Genomic DNA, 18,148 nt, shown 5'->3' with positions numbered 1-18,148 from the left:
AACCAAAGTGCCACAGACGTTACAAAACAGTGCCACGTCAGTGACGCACTTTGTGCACAACAAAATGGGGACAAACAAACACAAATCACATGGTTGGACTCCTCCATTGAAAAGCTAAGAAAACTAAAAAAAATACATAAATGAACCGATCGGTTCATCGCCGCAAAAAGTTTTTATACCCAAAACGTCACCGACGTGGCACCATTTTGGGGTGGAAAATGTTTCGAATATATCTCAAAAAGTATTATCATTAGATATTTGAAAAACAGATCAAACGATAGTGTGAGGCTTCTCTAGCAACTTTGACTAATTTTCAAAACCAAAACAATGAAAACTAGCACACGCGATGACATTCTTAAAAGTTGTCATACATTGACTTCACACGGCGCGTTCCCAAATGGCATCAAAAACAAAAAGGCGGCATGCAAGGGGAGTGAACAAGAGGCAAACGATGAATAGTATGAGTAACTATAAACATCTCTCATGGCATATGTACGGTGAAAAAGCCGTCAATTCCATCTTGAATTTCAGGCTTAGGTGAGCATTATTTTTGGAATTGCCCAAGACAGAACAGTCAAGAGCACATGATAAGCAGTTGTTTCGTGATTTTATATTGTGTAGTTTTGTTTTGCATCGTTTAGTCTACTCTGATTAAGACATGCTCTTGTTATTCAGGTGCAAGCTGCTGTGAATGTGGTGGGAAGGGACCTGAAGTTGACAGGAACAGCACTCGGTTCGGCTTTCTTGAAAAAGAACCCCACTCTTGCACAGGTATGAGATTTCAGATAATCATCACATGGTGTTACTATACTTAGCTACTGACTCTTTAGAGGTAGTACTCAACGATTATTTCTTTGCATGGGTAACTAGTTACAATGTCACTATATTAACGCTAACCCGCTATTCGGTAGATGTCTGTCTGTCACTCATGAAAATGGTGTTGTTGACGCGCTATAGATTGACTTTCAGCATGTAACAAATTGTCAGAAACTTAGTTTGCATCTTCACTCGTACTCCCAAACGTCGTAAGTGGTATTTGAAAGCTGCAACAACGTAAACACAAACTAACTTATTTTAAGGGATCCATCCATCAACATTGTTGCGGGTTACTTCTGAGTAGATAATTGCAAGTGCTTCTAAATTACTGGACTGTTTGAAGCAACATTTTGTCAGAATATGATTTTAAAAATGGCATCTTAGAAGCAAAGAGTAATAGCATCTTATATACATGTGTTTTCAGTTGCTACAAGCGAACAGTCTTGCCGCTCCGCAGCAGGACAAGGGATGTCATCTGCTGAAAACCCCGTTGGCTCGGAGTGGTTTGCCCATGTCTATGCTCTACCACGCTGTTCTCAACAAGATGCCTCAAAACGCCGTGAAAAAAGTAAGATAAATATATTAAAAATTATAATTGGTGTTTGGGAAGACAACTCTTCTGCATCAGTCTCTATTAAGATGCTACATTCATATTATATCCTTGATTATGGTTTTAATTGTAGTCGTCTCAAATTTTATTGTATCGTTTCTTTAACAGTAACACTGTGTGCCTAGATTGTAAGCCGCCACTCTATACCAGAGAATGAGACAACACAAACACTAATGCTTTATGCTTCAATGTTTGTTTTTTCTTAGATGATCTTTTTCACTAACTTGATTTTGTTTTACTGACTTATGTATTGCATTATTTCATGTACCAAAGTACTTTACTTTGTGTTATCAAATGATTGATGATTTCTTAATAAACATAGAATGTTGCTAAAAATTAATCGAGAAAAACATATTTTTATCATGTGTTTTTCGGAGAGATTTTAGGAATATTCTAACATTGTACGACATAAAAAGAAACTAATTCAATTATTTTCAGGCTGTAAAGCAGCTAGTGCACCAATGCCTCATGCTGGCGATGCAACAAGGATATACGTCCATTGCTTTCCCGCCTCTCGGAGTGGGCAGACGCTTTGGCTATGGCAGGTACACTGTGGCGAACGCTATGGTAGCTGTATTCCAAGAATTTCTGCAGACCTATCCCAATGGAATGCAGGTAAAATAAATAACCACCATACCACCAACACCATAACCAGCAATTACCATTGACAACAACAATAACAATAACAACAAAAGCAACAAGAGCATAAATAACAAGAGCATAAACAAGAAGAAGAAAACAAACAAAACAACAACAAAAGCACTTAACAGCAACAACAACAATAGCAACAACAGTAAGATCAAGAAAATCAAATTGGAGAAGGGGGACCAGATTGGTTGGTTATTGTGTTTAACGTCCCTTCAACCGCTATGGCTATCCCTGACCGATGACCGAATTTTGATTCCTTTCTCAGTTCACACGTACGGAAGTGTCAGTATTTGAAACTACTTACATTTAGATCTCTCACTGTTAAAAAAAGATTCTAAAAATAGAGGAAGCGAAGAAGAGACTGGCCAGCAGTCGTCCCATGTCTTCCAAAAACACAAGAAATTCAGGCAAAAAATGAAGTAAGGCCAAAAAAAATTGTGTCTGTTTCTGGTAACATGGCTAAAAAAAATAGGGTCGGTAGGTCGGCTTTTTTTTTTTTCTTTTTTTTTTCCCCAAATGTAGACCAATAAAACTAACTTTAAAAATCGCGCAAAGAGACTGGATTCACTATACATAGAGACAAGACACTCAACACATTTACAAATCTGTGACAAAGACTGAAAGAGTATGACATGTTTTTCTTTGTTTACCTGGTCTGATCGTCAGTGACCAGTCAAGGTCGTATTCGTCAGCTTTCACCTGCACCGAATGTTTTTTCAAGTCAAACTCGGGTGTATGGATATCATGAAACACATCCCGGAGCGTGAATGTTTCAGGATACGCACTAATAAGTTTAACTCCCGTTTTTTCGTGCACGCACTTCTCCAGCGTCAACGCCAGAATGTGTCGAACATCACCTGTAGATTCCATATTTCAACGCAGCGTGAATGCTTCGGTGTTTGGTGGTTTTACAGGAAGTACATAGAGTGATGTCCCTTAAAACTGTGATGTAGGGTTATGCCCCTTCAATCGTCAGCGGACTTTCGTTTTCACACGTTTTTGTTGTTCATTTTCTCACCCTGTCCTTATACCACCAAAAAATAAATAAAAATTTTGAGTTTGGAAAAAAAAAGTTTAGGGTCGGCGCCGAAATTTAGGGTCGGTCGGGTGACCAGAAACAGACAATTTTTTTTTTGGGCCTAAAGGTTAACAAGACCAAAACCAATGTATTGTTCATTAGTGCACATGTGTACAGCGTTTGACTTGGAAGATTATTTCAAATTTTTTTCTCAAAATCATAGAAATTCAGAAATTTTTTCGATCTCCCAGGTCAACTTATGTGCAGACCTGCTAGTGACTTAACCCCCTTCGTGTGTACACGCAAGCGTTAAGCACAAGACCAAGTGCGCACGGGAAAGATCCTGTAATCCATGTCAGAGTTCGGTGGGTTATGGAAACAGGAAAATACCCAGCATGCCTACCCAACGAAAGCGGAGTGAAGCTGACTATGCTCTCAGAGTATAGTGTGAGAAACCCAAATGGGCAAACGAGCTCACACGTAACCAGACACATTCTGGAACGCTGAAGAAGAAGAAGCTTCTTGGATGGAACAATAGAATTATCCACATTATTCAGTGTTGCTATTAATATCATGCAGACTTTATTTTATTCAAGATGTACGGATAGAAACTAACTCAGAGGTGACCACTTGAGCTGAGATTGTTGGAGTAATTGCTCTCCCTGTTTCTTTTGTTTTTTCTCAGAACATCACAATTGTCGTTTACGACTCGAGCGTGGTCGGGAGGTTTGCTGAAGTGTTCAAACAGACGTTCGGAGGTGGCCCACAAGCAGTATCTGCACCTGCTGCAGCAGCTGTGCAATTAGACTATGGGCCAGATCTCTTTTCGGAAGATTACTTCCCGCAAGATGCCTTTCCGGGAGAAAACCTCGCGCTGGATGACGTCCTGCAAGATGAGCTCCCAATATCGATGCCAACACCGCCAGTAACGTCAGACGAGGAGAATAACGACAGAGCCTCCAGTGACAACAACGACAGTGACGTACAGCTTGAAGAAGAGGAAGACGACGAAGGTACAACCACCCCCCCCCCTCCCTCTCTCTCTCCCTAAAATCAATACCTTTTTACACGTTTGTCTGTTTTCTTAACAGGCCTCTGGGTCGACGTACTAGTGGATGTTTTGATTTGCCTATAATTAAATGGTCAATTAAACTAACCTAATCTTTTTTTTTTATTCCTTCATTCAGTTCCAGATTTGTCAGAGGATCCCAAAGGCCGATTTGAAGCGCTCATCTGTACCGCCAATGCAGAAGATTGCCAAGAGGTTATCGACGTTCTTCTTAAGGAACTGAAAACTATTTTCCTTTGGCATGAGACTCTCCGGGACCAAGACGTAGACACATTCCGCAAGCTTGGCACTTTTGTCATCCAGGATATTTCACAGAAAGCCTTGACTACCAACGTACATCTGAGTCTGTCTCAAAAAGGTGGAAATATAAAGAGCTGGATGTGTGTGTGTGTGGTTTAGGCCGTTATATATGGACTTTTAAATATACAATCTCAAAATGCTGTATTACAAAATAGAGAGAAAAAAGCGTTCCTATTTTGTGGTTAATTCAAATGACTTCACATGACCATTTTTATACAGGTTATTAAAAGTATTTATTTTCTAATTTGGAAACAATTCATTTAACTATTCGCGGGTGTGTGTGTTGTTCTGGGCAGGTCTAAGATTGTGTGGCCAAAAGGACTCCGTGCATGAGCTGCTGTCAATGATACGGGACAAGATGTTCAATCATGTTCAACAGCAGAGCAAGAAAGAGTCTCAGAGAAGTGATAAACTTGAGCTGCCACGTTACTGGAAGGTAAGAAATATAGTAAAAACAAACTCTTCTTACAGTAACACAACCGGCCCTATTTAATGCTGTGCCCAACTTTCAAACAGTAGAAAAAAAGGAAAAACAAAAATCGTATGAAACTTGTGCCTTAAGAGAAGCTTTAGACTTCGCACAAAGAGAAGCTTCAGTTTGCATTAGTTTAAATGGGCTCCGTAGTCTTGGCAAACACACTGTCATTTTTGCAACGTGCATTTAGAATCGACAGTGTTGACTAACTTGATACTTTTTTTTTTGGGGGGGGGGGGGGGAGCTTATTACTTTATTGATAATTGTTATTTTGACCCTAAGATTCCACACCATTGTAATTATAAAGTGTATATTTTATGATTGCCATTTGGTATAGCTATTTGCTTCTTAGTTTACATTGCTTGTTTTACTGTACGTGCCTTACTTGTATCAGACGCACATAATTCTCTGATAACATTGTTTGTTGGCAAGACTTCCAAGGATTCACCGCAGTCTGTTTAAAGACTAATCTGATGATAACCATTTGCAAAATGCAGCCATCAAACCAGTTTAGACCTGAAAATAAGCACTTTGAAACACAGTTAAAGTTAACAGTTTTAATTCTACAACATCTTAACCAGTCAAAATGTTTAAGTCAAAGTCAGGTGTTGACTGGGGAGGAAGCGGAGAATGTGTGCAGTTAAAATTAAAAGTTGTTATCTTCTGACGGTCTTTACCTTTTGTGTTTGATGTTGTTGGTCTTTACCAGTTATCTTTTGTGTTTGATGTTGTTGGTCTTTACCAGTTATCTTTTGTGTTTGATGTTGTTGGTCTTTACCAGTTATCTTTTGTGTTTGATGTTGTTGGTCTTTACCAGTTATCTTTTCTGTTTGATGTTGTTGGTCTTTACCAGTTATCTTTTCTGTTTGATGTTGTTGGTCTTTACCAGTTATCTTTTCTGTTTCAGTTATGTCAGAAAGAAAAGAGTGGTACTGTGTCCTACGAAAAGGCGCTTGATAGATGGCGAAAACAGGTTCCTGGACTAATCCCTGTTTCTGCAGAAGAAACGAAGGCTGTGTTAAAACTTGTTGAATCCACATGGGAAGCTAACAAAGCAGGGGCCGGCAAAGACGCCCGAAATCTCGCGCATACATCGTTGCAGGTAATGGATCGCACATGTTTGGTTTAAACAAGAGTTTAGTCATTAATTTACCAAGCAAAGAAATAAATCATCATGAAGGTGGAGTAAAACAAGTAAAACACTTACATTTTTTAGCGAGCTCTTATGGACATGAACACATGTTGGCAGGCCTCATTGTTATACAATGATGTTGAAAACAAGCATACACACAACTTATTTAACAAGTTAGCAAATTAATCAAACAAAGAAACAAACAACCAAACAATAAAGCAGATTTTGGAAAATTAATACATAAGCAAATGAGGATGCGTGAAAAAAAAAGAGGACGCACATTCCTTAGAGGGCCCCAAAGGGTTTAAAATCGTGATCGTGATTGGCGTTTTTTGACCTTTCTGTGACCGTGATTGCCGAAATTTCCATTTCTGTGATCGTGATGGGACTTTGCCCGTGATCCGTGATGACAAAAAAATCAAGTCTCGTGATCGTGATCGTCATTTGTGTTCGTGATCGTGATGGGCATTATTGCAAAGCATTTTATTTTCAACGTACATTTTTCACAGCTGTATTACTCTATGATCCTCTATTCGTCAAGGTGTTTGTGATCGTGAAAACAAAAATCAAGGTTACTGTGATCGTGAAAGCTAAAATTTCCCTTCCCGTGATCGTGATGATACCCACCCTTTGGGGCCCTCTCCTTAGAGTATCAATTAAGCAGAAATAAATCTTACATTTGGACTATTCGTAAAACGTGACATGTCCGACTCTACTTGTTGTCACAGTTGAGAGTTACAGTTGTTTTTTCGACGTCTACAACGAAACGTGAGGAGACGAAAAAAGAGATCACAGCTTTTTCTATTTAAAAAAAATCTTATTTGGGGAATCCCAAGAAGCTTTATTTTGTTAAGTGGCATGCTGTAAAGGACTCAAGGTTTTCTTGTCATCTCTATCCTTGTATATTACTCTCTTAGGTGATACATGGAAAGCAAGTGACTCACGTGTTCCCGCTTTAGTACGTAGATAAGGAAAGGATGTTTGTTTTTGTAGATGTTATGCTTGATTGTATCTCCCTTTTTATATAATATTTCAAATTATACTAATTTGTGCTTACTGTCGAACCTGCTTTGGCAGCAACCTATCGATACCGACGATCTTCCCACTAAAACCTCCCTGAAAGATCCCCAACTAGTTTGTTGACATATATTAACCCTTTTTTTTTTTTTTTTTTTTTTACATAGAAATTCCCTGTCTTTAAGTACCGCTTTTGGTTTGTCCTTATGGCGGTCGCTATAGACAAGCTGGGCTGTTCTTGAATTAGGTTCTGTTTCTTTACACGAGCGGGTTTTTTTTCCGTACAGGTAACAAAGGTGGAGAGGCTGGAAAACCCTGAACTGTGGAGGGATTATTGTCACAAACGAGCAAATCTGCTTTCCAAGTTGCAGTCTCGACACGCAACTAAAGCTCAGTGCACTCCTGTGGAAAATCTCCCAAACTCAAGAGGACCTTTGCAGACCACGGCCAATATTGCCAGAAAAAGCCCTCTTTCCCGTGACATACATCCTGAGGTAATTTCGTTGGTGATTGATGATAGCAATTGTTAAATTGATCAAAGATATTAACGAATGACAAGGCAGCTGAACGCCACCTTTACATCCTTTTCTAATGCACTTGCACAACGTTTGTTGCAAGATTTGTGTTCGCACAGTAAAACAGTGATTGATCAAAAACGGGAAAAGCTACATCAGATAGTAAGAAAACAACAAGAAATTAAAAGAGTGTGACAGTTTTTGATGAGGTGACTATTACATTAAAAAAATAACCACTGCAAAGCAACAAACAAGTTGATTGACTGTGTGATCATCGACTGTATAATCAATGCGACAATGACCATAAGAAGATTGGTTGGCTTCTGGAAGACCAAAGCTTTCGTATTGTTACAGGTGAACGAACACTACCTTTTTCACGGAACCAAAACTGCGACCCTGCTTAAGATCTACGAACAAGGATTGGACTTTCGAGTGGCCAGTGCGAAGACTATGCTTGGCCGTGGAGTTTATGCTGCTGAAAGTTCCACGAAAGCTGACCAGTATACTGGTGAGTTGACGTCTTTATAGTTAACCCAGTTCATGGTTGCGTTACATGATACACGTAAGTATTACACACCAGAGTGTTGGAGAGTTTGGTTGTGCAATTGACTATCATTGACTAATTGGTGCTGAAAATGCGCTGTAGGCGAATTTAAAAACAAAACAATATATATATTTTTTATCATATTAAGATTTTGGGACAGGAATGGTTAACAAAGACTCTTCGTCGGTTTTTCTGTCTGCTGGTTGCAGCGATATAAATGCACATGGTAGTGAGCACATCAGCTTTGACTAAATTTAACAGTCACTGTTTTCAACATGTTTAACTAACACAGGAAAGAAACTGCAGTTATTGTATTCACCAATCACGTTTCCATCGAATATATTCAAAAGTCCGACTAAAATAGTTCTCAAACAACCCGAAATCATAATTTACAGTCTACCTTGACAAACGGACATTGACGCTCTCACCAAGACTTCTTACATCTGGAATTGTTATTTAGTCTTTCTTGCAACTCAAGCCTGTTGAATAGGTATGCATTGTTTCCTTCGTATCTCCTAGACATTGTTGCAGTTCATGATTCACATTATCCAGGTTTTTTAACATGTGTAGAACGTTGTTTACACCTAACTGTCAGCTTTTTACATTTCCTGGTCAAGTTCATAACTCCACAAGCAAGCAGCGAAAAATGACAGACGACAGTTATACACTTCTGGGACATAACGGTGACATAATGTACTGTCATCATGTGATCTTTAGTGACGCTTCGTTTAGTTCCGACAAACCGAAGTTTAGCGCGACGCTCCAAATTTAAGTTTGCAGTTCGTCGACTTCGAGTATACAATACTTATGGCACCCCTCTGTAGCTACTAGTTCCATCTGAAGAGAAAAATACTATTATTTTATACCTGAGGAAACTGATAAGATTGGCTTCTGAAAGTATTCTTACTTCATGTATGTGAGCTAAGTTGGTGATCCAGTAAAAAGATACCATGAACCAAATCTTTCACTTTCAGACATTGCAATCTTTTATATTTTGATTTTAGATCCCAAACAAGCCCGAACCAGTGGCCATCAGCTGACGATGATCCTGGTGCGAATGCTGCTGGGTGAACCTTTCATTCACACGGATCCCAATCCTTCAGCTTTCACCAGGCCTCCGTGCATGAAATGCTCTCAGAAGGAGTGCGCTTGTACCAGCGCTCGTTTGTTCGATTCTGTCATTGACGACTCGAATAGGATCTTCCGAGAGTTCGTCGTCTATGAGCAGAACGGCTGCTACCCCGAGTATTTCATTACCTACATAAGGAAATAATGACAGTATGACCTGACTGATATAGGCAAAATCCTGGTACTGTATGCAACTTAATATTACAATTCTAAAAAAATAAAAAAAAACACATTACAATACTTTACGGCCTGATTTTAAAGACACACTGTGTGGAGTCTACCACGAAGAAAAACCGCTGTAAATAGTGTGATAAGAACGTTGTATATGGTAATTACTAATTACTAAGGTAAGAAATGACAAACGAAATAAGCCGTTATGTGTTCATTTCTGAAACAAGTACGGAATCCTGAGTAAAGGGTATCGGAATTTTGCACAGTAAACTAGTGAATTAGTAAACTTCTACTTTGTACATGTAAACACACTATCAATCAATCATCACACCTAAAATGACTGATGGAGGAACACATATGATAACAGGTCACACAGAGAAAATTCCAAGCACAAAAAACATACAATTATTCAAACGTGCAAAAGTGATATGCCATCGTTTAAATCTCTGTTCGCGTCCATGGTTACGTATGGTGCAAATTCAAGCACAGTTCAAGTACGAATACACGCTTAGTGTTGAAGTGTGATGGTAGGTTTAAGCAAAACTTTGCATAACTTTAATATCGTGACATATATACAATATCTGGTATTCATGATGCAGAATCCACACTCAAGCATAATGCTTATGTTAATGAATATACACGATAATTGCTTTACCCAGAGCTGGAGACAGACTAAATTAAGTTCCCTGCAAAATATTGTGGTCTAGGAGCCCTTAAATGTTGAGATATTTGAATTTTTATTTTGATCTAGATGGTCCTATTTATAGATTTGGCAACACATGTAACGTTGATGCAAGGGAGCTAACACCGCGGCTTTGTTGACATCCTCACTTTTTCAGAGGCTAGAACAAGCTGTAATGCATGTATTATGGTCCGCGCATGGTGACATATCGTCATTATATGGTCTTATGGTGCGTTTGACATCGATTGTGGGCAAACTACCCCCCCCCCCCCCCCCCTCCCCCCCCCCCCCTTTTTTTGTTTGGGATGCGTCATTTGAGCGAGTTACCTATTTTGATTTTATTTTGTATTCCAAGGAGTTACCTATTTTGATGTTATTTTGTATTCCAAGGGTAGATTGGAGACTTAAATGCCCGTTTTATTTTTCATCGGAAGCGATTGTCAAATAGACGTTTTTTTGTGATGAGTCCTGTGTAACTCCTTTTACATTTAATCAAGTTGTGACTAAACGTGTTGAGAGAGACTGGTATAATCAAGACGAGGGTGACGGTGTGTGTGTGTGTGTGTGTGTGTGTGTGTTTGTCTGTGTGTGTGTGTGTGTGTGTGTGTGTGTGGGTGTGTGGGTGTGTGCGCGTATGTGTGTGTGTCTGTCTGTCTGTGTGTGTGTGTGTTTGTCTGTGTGTGTATCTGTGTGTGTGTCTGTGTGTGTGTGTGTGACTAATAGACTGATCTTCCAGATGGTATCCACCGAATTGTGTTTTTTTTTAAATGCCATTCATGACGTCATATCGGCATTAAAAAAAACTGTCGCCCATTATTTTTCAATCACATTGATTGAAATTGTGGCCAAACATTCTTTGACTCAGTCCGGACATTGGGATTGCATTCCAACTCGGAAGCTTAAACGTTAATTGATTACATTGTTCATTAAAATTTGGATTAAAATCGGAAGCTAACAAATTTAAAAACGATTGTTTGGCATTTTGTATCTCCTAAATTTAAAATGTATACATATTTTGTGTGTTAATTGAAAGCAAGCAAACGAAAACGAACAAAAATCGAGAAAACTTGTTTTATGCAAATGCGGTACATATAGCTTGTCTTATTAAGACAATGAGTCATGCATCACTGTCTTGGGTTCAGGGTTTCGGCCAACCCACCATTTACTTATCTTGGCAACAAACAAATGTAATGGCATGTACATTTTCATTCTGTAAGGCCCACATATTTGCCACAAATTGATTTCCCTTTAAGTGACTTGTTTTATTTACGACATCATTAAGTCTTCTGCAGGAGAGAGAGAGAGAGAGAGAGAGAGAGAGAGAGAGAGAGAGAGAGAGAGAGAGAGAGAGAGAGAGAGAGAGAGAGAGAGAGAGAGAGAGAGAGAGAGAGAGAGAGAGAGAGAGAGAGAGTATTCTTACGTTTGTTGTTGTATATTGTCTGACTAGATGATTACCCGCTTCGCCGGGAAGAAGTAGAGCCGAATGCCAGGCTGCGCCTGGGACCCGCCGGCTTCGCCGGCAAGGAGATAAACGCGCAAAACACTGGAGACCTTCTAAAAATAGTAACGTGCAGTGACCTTCTAAAAATAGTAACGTAGTAACGGGAATATGGATTGACGCCAAACGGAGGAAGGGAGATAATCGCGGCTGAAAACACTGGAGAAGATAAGGAAGAGTTACTGGTAGTGGATCCCGACAACAACAAACAAAAAAAACCAAAAAAAAATCGGTTCAGCGCGCACAGCGCTGCGCGCTGAGAGCACGTGTTGAAATATCTCATCGATGAGGTTGTGTCCGGGGTGTAGCTGAATACGGTGTCCAAATTTGAAAAAGATCCACCGATAACTTTGGCCGTGCATCGCGAACAGACAGACAGACAGACAGACACTAGTCGTATATATATATGTGTGTGTGTGTGTGTGTGAAAGGCATAAATTCTGCAAATAGTGCATTGAACGATTTTGCTCTGAAACGAAAATCAGATTGAACCTGTAATTTGTAGTTGACATCTTGAGTGTTGGAGCAAATGTTTCACGCTGTCAGCGTGCGCTTTGCAGTATTGCTGATCCAGCCACAGCTCACTGTGCTAATAAAGACAATGGGCTGAACGGGAGACAATAACGTAAAAAAGATAGTGTATGGCCCTATAAAATGCAACTGGCTGTTTGGCTGTATCCAGATATCGCAATCATGCCACGACTTGATGAAGGAGAGAGACAGCAAGCGATTGGGATGCTTAAAGCTGGCCAAAGCATTGAACGTGATGAACACTGAACGTTTTCCGAAATCATTGCGCTTGGACTCAGTCACTTTTTTTGAAAAATTGTCATTTCATGATGTTCTATTCAAAATCAATTAAGCGAAGGTTTATAAACACTAAAATGGCCAATAAATAAAATATTCAAACATTGAAAACATTCACCACTGAGTTGATTTTTTGTGATTTTTTAAAGTTCCGTTTGCGGAATTTATGCCTCTCGGTATAGATGCTGTGATACCCCACACCCGAGCTTTTCTTCTTCAAAAGTTTGCTTTGTCTATGTCTATATTTTTACATTCGTTTTAGAATATGTAAACACCAAGGCGAAAATCATCTTCACGAAACCATAGAAGGAGAAATATTAAATGGCTGCAGAGGAATGGGGCTTTTGATTAAACTGCTTGTTTTTTCGCATACTGATTATCTGTGATGATATGTTCAGGCATCAACACTACTGTGACAAGCTAATGCACACAGTAGTCCCCCTTGTCACAGTTGCTGCTCTCCAGAGTTATCTTACTTGAACACAGACTTTTTCAGAGATAAACCACCCTTTTTCCATCCATTTAATTGTATGGACAAAACATTATACGTTATTTGCGTTTTTGACCAACGTATGACATTTTACACAGATCGAGACAGTCGACTGTCGAGATCTGTGTAAAATGTCATATTTTGGTCAAAAACGCAAATAACATTTATGTATTGATCGAATTCCTTTCAGGTACTGATCACTTTGTTGTTGTTTTGACGATTGAACAAGCACACACACATGCAATCAAACACACACACTAAGGACACCTGTTTTCACCAAACACATACACTTCAATGCGCCACAAAAATAGTGCAACTAGTAAAGTTTATTTGACTCCTTCAATTAACATTAAAATATTTGATTATCGCAACATTTTGTTCAGAACATAATCAAAGGAACGGAAAATTCACGAACATCAAATAAAACATCAATTAAATTGCTACATCTCTTTGCACCGTCAGTGTCAGTGACTGTTGTACACACTTGTCGTCACCCTGTCTCGCGATCAAGACTGGACGAGTTCATTGAGTTAGCTTGTGGGGTTAACAGCAGAGACAATCAACACGTTTGGTCTTATTTTGTTATTGTGATGTTCAAGTTGTTTATGGTACTGTTGTGGAAAGTAGGCAGAACTTGCATTGTCGTGGATGGTGGCATGTCAGGTTCATTTTCTGCACTGAGGAAGAAATTCATATATTCAAAGGACATGTCGAAACTACTTGCCCATCGCATATCGACTCGGCCGGTGGCTGTGTGTGCGACAGAGCTGAGTGAACTTCGAGAGGGGTTTGAATTTGGCCGCGGCAAAACTTGGAGTTGTGTGTTGCCTGCAGCATGCAATATGCTGATGGAGGGTGTCTCCCATGTTCATCTTTTGTTCAGCTGAAGTGTGTTGGTATTCGATCGGAGTTAAAAGTCGTCTTTTGTTTTCAATTTCTTCCCGAGATAGATCTGCAAATCGCTTCATTTTTACAGTTTGGCAGACGTGTGTTTTGATCTATGGGTTAATCCGCGTGTCCCAAATAATGAAGTTAGTAGTTCCTTTGAAGTTTCGGTTAACCTGAAACGCCCAAATATGAAGTTTTGTAGGCCTCTGACGTCACATGGCTCAAAGAAGGGAAATCCAATGACCAATCGATACATTATCTTATCTGATGTCTTATGTCTTTGTCATAGTAGGTAAAACTATCTGTCGTTATTAATATTCAAGAGTAGGTTTGGTTTCATGTTTGTTTGATTTTGTCGTATTTTGTTCGCTTGCTTGTTTTACATTCTTTTGTTTTCCTTTTACGATTGAACAGTGCCATAAACATGCTTGTAATGTAAACACTCTGCGTGTAAAATATACGGTGATGATAATAATGATGATGATGATAATGGTGATAATCAGGATGATGATATTGATTGTCGTTTTTTTTAATAAACGAAACCGTGTAGTGTGTACAGTTCTTGCATTGATGGCAAGTGTACCTTCATTTGCATTTCGCATTACAGTTTTAATCATATTGTTTTCTAAGTCTATCACATGCATGGTGAAAGGTTGTAAAATACACGTAGGTGCTTAATAACAGAGACATCACTTTTAAACAATTACAAGAACGTGCACTGTGTAACGCTCATAATTTAAAACATGTGTGTGTGTGTGTGTGTGTGTGTGTGTGTGTGTGTGTGTGTGTGTGTGTGAAAGATAGACAGTGACAGCCGTGTGTGTTTGCGTGTGTGTATGTGCGTATGTGTCTGTGTATTTGTCGGCTGTATTCGTCGGCGAAGAGATGAGTGTGTGTGTGTGTGTGTGTGTGAAATACAAACAGTGACAGCCAAACACCACTACCACACACACACACGCAGCCACAAACACACACACACACGCGCGCACACGCACACACACACACACACACACACACACACACACACACACACACACACACAGAGAAACGTATCTCTCCACCGACGAATACAAAAAAGCCGACAAATAGACAAAGCGCAATAAAACATAAAAGACTATCTTCATCTGTGTCGATCCGTTTATGAACTTACGTATACATGTAGTTGTAGGCTACAGGTAACACTTATCTCCCTTGGGTGCATTATACTTTAAAACAGCAGTAAGCTACTGGCTGATTTTTTGTTATAGTATGGGGACCATTGTAGTAGCTCTACACTCGAGAAAATAAAATAACAAATGTCATGTAAACCCACAAAACAGAGACAAACAAATAAAAATAAACAAACAAAAACAAAAAACAAAAAAAAGAAGAAAGAAAAATCGGTGCATACAATTTAAGGGGGAGGTTTGATGCAAACCTAGATGTTTGTGCTGAGTATGTTGACAGCTATATCAAACCATAGTCCAGTCATTTTCCATTCAAGATAAAGTATCGTTTTTGGAGGGGTAATCTAGCGAAATTAACCTTAAGAAGCCCAATGGACATTCACTGTGCTCTGAGTAAGACACGCCTGCAATGATACACTCGAACATGTTCAACAACTAAGTTTATTAGTCAACAGTAAATTAAACGTTCCATGAGCTTACCTTTCTTTTCTTAAAATTCGTTAAAAACCTTGATTTTCAAGTATTCCTGGTGTGTGGTTATTCCAAACTTCCCACCCAACTGAACAGTTCTTGGAGCAATTTGATTAGTGTTGCTTTGTGTTTACGAGTATGCCTCAAAGTGTGGTAACTATATAAATATATCAGCCAGCATGAATAAGGTAGCCAGAGAAGACGGTCCAGAAACTTCCTCTCACGATAGTCGAATCTCCACCAGCCCGTTCGTTCCACACCTGTTCCCCTTTGTTGAGATGCACCGTCACTAGTAGGCTCCCTTGGTCGTAGAAATTATGACTATCAGTCGCCCCGGCGTGTGCTGTGTCCAGAGACACTCCTTCCTTGACCAGAGTAACTTCGATATAGTGACCGTTGCTGCTCATGATGGTCAAATAAAAGACGTAGAGCCCGGAAACTGGCGCGGTGAAAATTCCTGTGTGTGCGTCATAGCCTCCCCCAAGGCTGGTTACGAAGTGGTCGAACTTTAGCGTTCCTTTAGGCCCGATATCCACAGGGTCGTTGGCTAATTGAACGGTAAATCCAACTGTTGATGAAAGAGAAAATACGATAAGACAACTTATGGTGTGCGAGTCCTGAAATTATCCGGTACGTCAAAAGCCTTTTGCATAAGAACAATGTAACCGCCTCTGTAGTTAATTGCCAGTTGCAGCTATACTGAAAGGGTTAGCATCCTCGAAGATTTCCCCCCGATTCACACATAATAAATTATTTATTAACTTACGCGCAGCTGACTGGTGGCTCTCAAGAAAGTGAAGTCGACTTTCGGCAGCATTCAGTTTGCTGACAGTGGCTACTTGCGTGTTCTTCGTAGCGCTAAGGTCGTTTTTCATAGCGGTCAGCTCACTCTGTAGCGTCTGTATGAAACTGGCCTGGCGATCCAGCAGATTTTGCAAAGTGGACAAACTGACGTCATCAGTGCGTCTCACTCGTGAATGATCGTTGCCTGCTGACGGCTTTGCTGATGCCATCACCGTAAGGCTTAGTAGAAGCAAGAGCAACTTCATCGCTGTTGAACAAAAATCACGACTGAGACGAACGCGTTCAGCACTGGGTGTAACGTCGATTTACGTGAAAATGAAACCGGTTAAGCCGAGAGCAAACTAGGGGGAGATTATTTTCAACATTAATAGCTTACTTGTGGCAAAGATAGCGGCTACATATGCGCGTTGCTAGAATGCAAGATCGTTTGTTTAAAGTAAACGTCCTTCCCGCTTATATAATCTTGTTCACCACCAAATATCTGTTCAGTCTTTCACGTTGAATGAGCGCATTATTTCACTTTGAACACATATCAGAAAACAAGCAATCATGTCTACATGCACTCTGTGATGTCCCTTACAAAATCAATTCAACAACACAATCATATCCACTATGCACAATAATCAGCCAGTCTCTGAAGTGTTGGCATGTCTTTAAGTTTATATATATGTGACCCTCCACCACGAAATGAGTCGCATGTCCCCTTTGCATGATTTTCATATTTTTACATTTTCCTAAAGAGTTTTTTATGCTCTATCCAGTGGTGAAAACCGTTTTAGAAAAGAACGAACACTGTTTGAGTTATAAGCCTGTGACTAAGGTGACCCTCACACTGTTCCCAGACACTCCGCGGACTCATATTAAGCCTTGCGCAGAACCGCGCGAGGTGACATGCGACTCATTTCGTGGTGGAGGGTCACATATTATAGACACACTCCTTCCCGTGTTCGGCTCAACATCTCAGAGCTGGATTTTTTTTTAGTTGGGATAAGAACTTCCCGGCCTCCCCTTGGTTACATACCAAAAATCAACACCCTGCCTATTCAGGTTGCTGCTGCTGCTGTCGCCGCCGCTGTTGCTGCTGCTGATGATGATAGGGGTCAATTTCGCTGTGTAACATTTACAGTATTGATGTTTTTAATTAGAATCCCCGTTCAAACGGCGTTCTACAGCACAGTTAATACATATCTGACCGGCACGTGTTGACACTGGAATCAGTGCTAAAATAGTGTTAACATCTCCACTGTATCTCCACTGTATCAACCTGACGCAAGAATTCTGGGGCGTTTACTGCTGTGGCTACAAACTGTGAGTTAAGCATCATAATCATACGGCTGTCACGTCTTGGTGCAAGCACACCAAAGTTCTGTGTTTGAGATTGTCAGTCGGCATAACACTTTATCTGTGTCCTTCTCTTCCAAGTGACGCTACTAAACAAAACGATGATGCTACTTCTGCTTGTGGTCCTGGCTGTTTTATTGCAAGTAGACTGCAAAGACATGAAAAACAAACTACATCGAGAGAAGCGTGCAGACGATGTCAGCCTGTCTGGTCTGCACGCCTTGTTTGAACAGCAGGCCAACACAATACAGACACTACAAAGTGAACTCGTCGCTACAAAGAACGCACTGACTGAGGATAAAATTGAAGCTAGTACCAGACTGAATGCCGCTGAAGGCAGACTCACGGCTGTTGAGAACAAACAGTCAAATCGCGGTGAGTGCATCGTGTCTGTCCGACTTGTACGAGTTTGATGACAAAACATTGGCAGTAAAATATTAAGTCCGGTTAAGCGAATTAAAAAAGAAAGAACAAAAGTCAATCTATTGGTCTTAAACTTAATTATTACCAATGAGAATCCCGGATCAGTTATCACCGAGACTAGACAGGCTTTGCGAG

The 18,148-nt window shown here is 40.0% G+C and overlaps 2 protein-coding genes across 2 annotated transcripts in view; one reads left to right on the top strand and one right to left on the bottom strand.

The window, feature by feature from the left end:
- LOC138968604 (uncharacterized) overlaps positions 1 to 10,072 on the top strand; it is a 35,772-nt gene extending 25,700 nt beyond the window's left edge. Inside the window, exons 10-19 of the mRNA XM_070341199.1 lie at positions 676 to 771; positions 1,241 to 1,384; positions 1,865 to 2,041; positions 3,778 to 4,105; positions 4,280 to 4,519; positions 4,758 to 4,897; positions 5,844 to 6,038; positions 7,373 to 7,579; positions 7,955 to 8,108; positions 9,149 to 10,072. Of these exons, the coding sequence (XP_070197300.1) occupies positions 676 to 771; positions 1,241 to 1,384; positions 1,865 to 2,041; positions 3,778 to 4,105; positions 4,280 to 4,519; positions 4,758 to 4,897; positions 5,844 to 6,038; positions 7,373 to 7,579; positions 7,955 to 8,108; positions 9,149 to 9,417 (1,950 nt within the window). The 3' untranslated portion in view covers positions 9,418 to 10,072. The remainder of the gene's footprint in view (positions 1 to 675; positions 772 to 1,240; positions 1,385 to 1,864; positions 2,042 to 3,777; positions 4,106 to 4,279; positions 4,520 to 4,757; positions 4,898 to 5,843; positions 6,039 to 7,372; positions 7,580 to 7,954; positions 8,109 to 9,148) is intronic.
- Positions 10,073 to 14,335: 4,263 nt separating this feature from the next.
- LOC138968603 (hibernation-associated plasma protein HP-27-like) lies at positions 14,336 to 17,864 on the bottom strand. The gene is made up of 2 exons (XM_070341196.1): positions 16,212 to 17,864; positions 14,336 to 16,013 (listed from the first exon to the last, which is right to left on the bottom strand). The coding sequence occupies exons 1-2, from the start codon at positions 16,492 to 16,494 to the stop codon at positions 15,616 to 15,618; spliced, it is 681 nt and encodes a 226-aa protein (XP_070197297.1). The 5' UTR covers positions 16,495 to 17,864; the 3' UTR covers positions 14,336 to 15,615.
- Between the last annotated feature and the right edge of the window lie 284 nt (positions 17,865 to 18,148).

The sequence above is a fragment of the Littorina saxatilis genome, linkage group LG6 (genome assembly GCF_037325665.1).
Source record: "Littorina saxatilis isolate snail1 linkage group LG6, US_GU_Lsax_2.0, whole genome shotgun sequence".
Lineage (NCBI taxonomy): Eukaryota > Metazoa > Mollusca > Gastropoda > Littorinimorpha > Littorinidae > Littorina > Littorina saxatilis.
Note: the sequence above shows the minus strand (reverse complement) of the source record. Positions and strands in the feature narration are given on the sequence as shown.

Excerpts from the sequence above, each read along its gene's own strand:
- LOC138968603 (XM_070341196.1), bottom strand. The coding sequence starts at position 16,494 with ATGAAGTTGCTCTTGCTTCTACTAAGCCTTACGGTGATGGCATCAGCA. Across the intron at positions 16,014-16,211 it reads GAGCCACCAGTCAGCTGCGC|TTGGATTTACCGTTCAATTA; the intron begins GTAAGTTAATAA and ends TTTCATCAACAG.